At 40.0% G+C, this 6,872-nt stretch overlaps 2 protein-coding genes across 2 annotated transcripts; one reads left to right on the top strand and one right to left on the bottom strand.

Annotated features, from left to right (window-relative positions):
- The first annotated feature begins 852 nt into the window (after nt 1–852).
- On the top strand, nt 853–2,579 carry LOC101642740 (olfactory receptor 56A4-like). Its single transcript, XM_004717113.1, has 2 exons — nt 853–1,101; nt 1,884–2,579. Exons 1-2 carry the CDS (start codon nt 853–855, stop codon nt 2,577–2,579), a joined length of 945 nt encoding a protein of 314 aa, XP_004717170.1.
- A 2,699-nt stretch (nt 2,580–5,278) lies between these two features.
- LOC101642428 (olfactory receptor 56A3-like) lies at nt 5,279–6,226 on the bottom strand. The gene has a single exon (XM_004717112.1). It carries the CDS (start codon nt 6,224–6,226, stop codon nt 5,279–5,281), a length of 948 nt encoding a protein of 315 aa, XP_004717169.1.
- Between the last annotated feature and the right edge of the window lie 646 nt (nt 6,227–6,872).

Here is a 6,872-nt window from a genome sequence, read left to right on the forward strand (position 1 = left end):
TAGATCCTTGTAATCGATTCCCTCTTCCTAACCCACTCTCCCTCTACCCTCCCAGTATCACTACTCACACCACTAGTCACTAGTCCTGAAGTGATCATCCACCCTGGATTCCCTGTGTTTCCAGTTCCTATCTGTACCAGTGTACATCCTCTGGTCTAGCCAGACTTGCAAGGTAGAATTCGGATCATGACAATTTGGGGGGGGGGCGCATTTAGGAATTAGAGGAAAGTTGTATTTTTCATCATTGCTACATTGCACCCTGACTGGCTCCTGGCTCATCTCCTCCCAAGACCCCTCTGCAAAGGGATCTCCAGTGGCCTACAAATGGGCTTTGGGTCTTGACTCTGCACTCCCCCCCTCATTCACTATGGTAAGATTTTTTGTTCTGATGATGCCTTATACCTGATCCCTTTGACACCTCGTGATTGCACAGGCTGGTGTGCTTCTTCCATGAGGGCTTTGTTGCTTCTGAGCTAGATGGCTGCTTTTTTACCTTCAAGCCTTTAAGACCCCAGACACTATACCTTTTAATAGCCGGGCACTATCAGCTTTCTTTGCCACATTTGCTTATGCACCTATTTGTCTTCAACGATCGTATTATGGAGGTGAGTACACAATGATATAATTTTTTGTTCTTTGATGCCAGATAACTGATCCTTTTTAATCCATAAAGTTATAGTTGTGAAGGAAATTATTTTAACAAAGGGGTGATACAACCCAATTATAATTGTATCAATAGGATGGTGGAGAAGATTAGGGAAAACCTAGACTGGAGGCAGATGTATTAGGGGATCATTAAAATCCTGAACTAACATCTTTTCTTTCAGACAGTTCCAGGTCCATGTACAAGTCATGGTAACATTTCCCAACAACACAGCGGTCCAGGTGACCGAATTCCTAATGATCTGCTTCCCAGGGATGCAGGATACACAGCACTGGCTCTCTATACCTCTAGCTCCTCTTCTGGTTTTGGCCCTTGGGGCAAACGTTGTGTTACTACTTGCCATTCAACAGGAGGCCTCTCTGCATGAGCCTATGTACTACCTGCTTGCTATCCTGTCCATGCTGGATGTCATTCTCTGCTTGACAGTCATCCCTAAGGTCAGACATTTTTCCAACCCTGTCTCCCCCAACAATGCCTCCCAAATTATATTCTAGGTGCTCATTCATCTTTTCCTCAACAGCACTTTTTTTGCTCTTGTAAGTTTCCCCACCCTTCAAGGAAAACCGTCCATGAATCATCCACACCTTTATAATTCCTAGCTACGTCCCCTGTCATTTTTAATGACCGTGCCTTTCTAAAGATATATTAATTTTTACTTTCTAAGGCCTTACTCAATGTTCAAGCCAATAATATTCCCACATTTTAGCCCTTTTCTTCTAGGATATTTTCTTTTCTGTGAATGACCTCCACCCCTACTCAAGGGGTCTTGAATATCCTTTCTCTAATATATATGTGTTTAGGACATTTATAAGATAAGATATATAATAGGAAGATATTTCTCATGAGTATGGAGGAGTTGGTGGATGTCCAGATAAGAATTGGTATTACTGAGTTTGATGTTCCTCTGATACATTTGTGAGTAGCCATCTCTAGCTAGATTTTGACTAAGAACTCTGGATTTCAGGAAAGGACAGAATGAGGGAAAAAACAAACAAACAAGCAAACTACCAATTAGAGGATATGATCTACAGATGGAAAGGAGTTGAGTCAGACCCTGGAGAATAGGGTGTACAAAGAAGGTATTTGCAATGAGGATGCTGTCCTGAATAAGATTCTGAGCTTGGGGTGTGGAGAGTTGGATGGGTGAAGGTAATTGAGGTTTAGACCCCCTAGGGCAAGATTGTATTCACAGGAGTTTTGAGAATAATAATTCTGGCAGGTCCTGCTCATCTTCTGGTTCAACATGAAGCCCATCAGCTTTGCGGGCTGCTTCCTGCAGATGTTTATCATGAATACCTTCCTTCCCATGGAGTCTTCCACCTTCCTGGTCATGGCCTATGATCGTTATGTAGCTATTTGCCACCCCCTCCGCTACCCATCTATCATCACTGAACAGTTTGTCATTTATGCAGCCATCTTTATTGTCTTCCGAAATCTGTTGACCACATTGCCCACCCCGGTTCTGGCTGCCAGACTTAACTACTGTGCCAGTAATGTGGTGGCGAACTGTATCTGTGCCAACATTTCTGTAGCAAGACTTTCCTGTGAGGATATTCGCCTGAATAAGCTCTATCAATTTGTGAGTGTCTGGTGCCTGTTGGGGTCTGATCTGGTCCTCATTTTACTATCCTACTGCTTCATCCTGAGAGCTGTGATGCGTTTGCAGTCAGGTGGTGCAGCCACCAAAGCCTTGAGTACTTGTGGTTCACATCTCATACTGATACTTTTCTTCTACACGTTGCTTCTAGTCTTCATATTCACAAACAAAGCAGGAACGAACGTGCCACCAGAAGTGCCCATTCTTCTTAATGTCCTGCACCACCTTATCCCACCAGCTCTCAATCCCATAGTTTATGGGGTACGAACTCAAGAAATCAAGCAGGGGATTATCAAGCTACTCAAGTACCAGCAATGAGACTGTGAGCCAGAGCTCAGGGTTCTGGATGATGAGATGAGCGCCCGCTTCATCTGAATTTCACAAGTAACACGTGTTGCTCTCTTCACTTGGCAATAAAATCCTTCTCAGTTGCTAGCAGAATATTTATCCTCTCTAGAAATCCTTCTTGAACCCACCACAATGTTGATGATCTTCTGTACATGTACTATTTGCCCTTACTGATTCCCCAATTACTCATGAATTTAAAACGTTCAATACCTTCCACTTAATTCTCAATCTTTACATTCAGAGTGCCTCTGATACTTAGCTCATATGGCAGGGACAGGACAGATGCATAAGAGTAGGACAAGGGAAACCTGTTGGGACTTTATTTCAATCATGTAGGTAAGACACCTTAATGGGTTAGACTGAAGCGGTAAATGAGAATTAAAGCTACGGGTGACAATAATTTAAGAGATTCCATTGTTTAGGAGATAAAATGTGGAGAGAAGTAAATGATGAAAGAAGATGTTGTTGTTAGGTGCCATGGAATTGGTTCTGACTCGTATCAACCCTATATACTACAGAAGAGAACTCTGCCAGATCCTCTGCCATCCACTCAATTGTTATTGCCCATTGATACAATAGCCACCGTGCCAATTCTTCTTGTTGAGGGTTATATTAGGCTGGGTTGACTAGAGAAACAGATCCAGTGACACTCATAAAGAAAGCGCTTTATATCAATAAATAATTATATATCAAGAATGCATTCTAACCCAGTCCAACTCAAGTCTTTAAGTCCAATACTAATGCATCTTTAGACTCACACAGCCACATGCAATGGTGCAGAATGCAGGAAGATCACAGACCAGTGGGTGCAGACTCATGTGGACTCAAGGTCAATGGAAACATGGCAGGACTTTGACAGCTTTCAGGGTCAGCTACAGAGAAGTGAAGGGGCATAGATCATGCAGTTCCCAGTGTCTCATCCTCAGGTGGTGACTTGATTTACTGGTTTGACTATCCTTGCTTCTAAGAAGTATTCTTGCTGTATTTCTTGGAAGACAGATTTGCTTGTTTTTTTTGGAAGTCCATGGATGAATATAGTTTCTATTACATAAGAAGGTAGTGCAGTTTACATGGAATATTAAAAATCTTATTTTAAACAATGTCTTCCATTTCTATAAAGAATTCTTCTCATCAACTGTACTTTTGAAATTCTTAATAAATATCCAAATTTAGCAGTATAAGTAAGCAACTGGAATATGGTACTTGTCAGGTATGAGGGTCAAGTAAAAGATAGATATTTAAGTCACATAAATCATATTTAAATCTCACTTAAAACTTTGCATCTTGATCTAAATGACAGTCCTGCTTATTGATAAACATTTATGTAGTAATTTTGGCAAATATATGATAAATTATTCCATTTTAATAAGAACAAAATATTCATTAACATAATTCGGCAGAGCAATGATGTTTTTATATTCAAATTGGAGGATACAATTTTAAAGCAAGATTTTAGATCTACAGCAAGGTACAATCAAATACATTCTCATTTGAAAGAAAAAAATAAAACCTTTCACTAATACAGTTAAATATTCTACCTTCCTCTACCTCAATTACAGGAATCCCAGTAAATTTATCCAGCTGTACAATTGTTTGGGTCCCTTTTATTTTCCCTTATATTTGGAGTTTGTAACTGTACACCGGTCAGATTCAATGACCTCCCATCTAACTCGGTTCTACCTCCAGTCAAGTCTAGCCAAGGGCTGATGGAAGCTGAATTCATGTAACCAATCAATATTGGTATCTTAGTATGGAGTCACCTTTTTTTTTTGCTTAAAAGAATGGCTTATTTATTATCTCCTAAGAATGTATTGTAAATGTAACCAGAGCTGAATGAATTTTAAAGCTCTTCCTACACAAAGCGTGTTAAGATAAAAACTAAACTACGAGTATGTTTGAAAACAGAGAACACTAAAAAAATATTTTAATACTTAAGGTTGTTCTTAACCCTAAAAAAAAAAGGTTCATATTTCAAGTTTGAATTTACCCTAGTAGTGTGTACATGGAATGGTTCTGAAACAAGAGGAACAGACTGACCACAGGCAGGAGGCTCGCTGACACATAATTGCTGTCACCAGAATTTGCCTTGAAGATAGATGTCATGTTACTTTTGCTCTAGTCCTTTTTTGGGGGAGGGGGAATAGTATACAGGAACATGTAAAATACAGTAAAAAGATCATCAAGACATAATAATCAAGCTTTCCAAAACCAAAGACAAGGGTCTGTTTGAAATGCTTTTATATGAACCTCTAAATATTTTAGCATAAAGAAGTAAACGAATCATTCACTACCAAATTCACCAGCTTTCTTTTCTCCCTGATTCAAACAGGGAAATAAAATTGAAACACCACAGTTCAGCAGAATAAGTTTTAATAAATTATTTGTGCAAGTAATTTGTTTTTCGTATCTTTTTTCCTGAGTTTTAAAATGGTACTTAGAGACAAGCCTAACCCACATCACATACTTTACATGAGATACACCCACTGATCTTATCTACTGCCTAATTTTGATAAAGTTAAGAACTTGTTTAAGAATTAAATTATTTTAGAAATAAACTTGATTCTCTACTTGCAATTATGTCTAAAAGCTATGGATTTCAAACCAACTTCTCACTGTTGAATTATAAGTAGTTGTATTTTAGGAATACAGAGAGAAAGTTCTTGCATTTATTACGACCCTTTCTTCAGTAATTTTTTAATTCCTTGCTTGATCTCTTGGGTGCGCACCCCATAAACAATGGGGTTGAGGGCTGCAGGGATGACATGATGGAGGACATTGAGCAAGATTGGCACATCGGGGGAGACTTTCTTTTTAGCCACGTGAGTGAGGACAAAGACCAGGAGGATGGTGCTGAAGAAGAGGATGAGGATGAAGTGGGAGCCACATGTGCTTAGGGCTTTGGCCACAGCTGCCTCTGCCTTGAGTCTCAGCACAGCTCGAAGTATGAGCGTGTAGGAGAGGAAGATAAGGATGAGGTCCGATCCCAGCAGAGTCCAACCACCAACAAATTGAAGGAGGCGATTGATGGTGACATCATCACAGGAGAGCCTTGAAACAGACATGTTGGCGCAAATGCAATTCTCAATGACATTTCTCCCACAATAATGGAGTCGAGCAGAGAGTATAGGAACAGATACAGTAATAATGGCATTTCTGGCCAAAACAAAAATGGCAGCCTTGATCACAAATTGGTCAGTGATGATCGATGGGTACCGCAGTGGGTGGCAGATGGCAACATAGCGGTCATAGGCCATGATCATGAATGTGCAGGACTCCATACCCAGAAAGCAATTCATGATGTACATCTGGAGGAAGCAAGCAACAAAGCTGATTGATCTGAGGTCAAACCAGAAGATGACCAGGACCTTGGGGATGACAGTGAGACAGAGCACAATGTCCAGCAGGGAGAGGAGGCTGAGTAGATAATACATGGGTTGATGAAGAGAGGCCTCCAGCCGGATGGTGATGAGGAGAATCGCATTGGCCCCCATGGCCAGGAGGAAGAGGAGGCTTAGGGGCAGGGACAGCCAGAGCTGCCAGCGTGGGGACCTTACAAAACAATTCAAGAGGAACTCTGAAATCCCAGAGGTGTTGGAACCACTTCTATGAGATGTCATTTTGTCGATGTTTTTGGTGTAGATTTTCTTTGGTGACCTGAAAAGTTACGATTAAAATTAGGATCTTAATTTCTATCAAAGTCTAAAATTTCAGTGTAGTTAAATGCAATTTATACTTTCAAGCATGTTATTTTGCATTTAATGGATATTTTAAACAGTAATACAGAACATCCATTTGAATTTTTTGAAAATACCATTTTCCCACATTTCTGAATATTTCTTATTTGTGAAGGACACCATTGTATAACATTAAGTAAATTTTAATTGTCTCTGAGGTAGTGAGCTTTATCATCAAGGTGTATAATAAAGTTGGCCTACTGATTTCAGTAGTGTGTAGATGGTGAGGTTAATCTTCAATGCTTCATCTCTGAATAGCTTCTTTCCATGTATAGATAATGTCTTCCATCCCACACCTGATTCTCATTTTTGAAACTTCTTTACACACCCTAGAAACAAACTTGACATTGTGTTAGATGCCAGGGAGCAAGGTATAGCAAATTCTCCCCTGAATCTTCTCAAGGAAGTGACAATTCTGTACTATAATGGAGAAGGAAAAGACAAAATGATAAGAGCAAGGCCCGAGTCTGTTGTAGAAGATTTGAGAGTATAGGTGAGGATTATTGATTTCTGTTGAGTTGATTCCAAT

The sequence above is a fragment of the Echinops telfairi genome, unplaced genomic scaffold, assembly GCF_000313985.2.
Source record: "Echinops telfairi isolate 266 unplaced genomic scaffold, ASM31398v2 ScPeMD7_41;HRSCAF=154, whole genome shotgun sequence".
Lineage (NCBI taxonomy): Eukaryota > Metazoa > Chordata > Mammalia > Afrosoricida > Tenrecidae > Echinops > Echinops telfairi.

Coding starts and splice junctions, on each gene's coding strand:
- LOC101642740 (XM_004717113.1), top strand. CDS start 853: ATGGTAACATTTCCCAACAACACAGCGGTCCAGGTGACCGAATTCCTA. Junction 1,102..1,883: donor GCTTGACAGTCATCCCTAAG/GTCAGACATTTT, acceptor TAATTCTGGCAG/GTCCTGCTCATCTTCTGGTT.
- LOC101642428 (XM_004717112.1), bottom strand. CDS start 6,226: ATGACATCTCATAGAAGTGGTTCCAACACCTCTGGGATTTCAGAGTTC.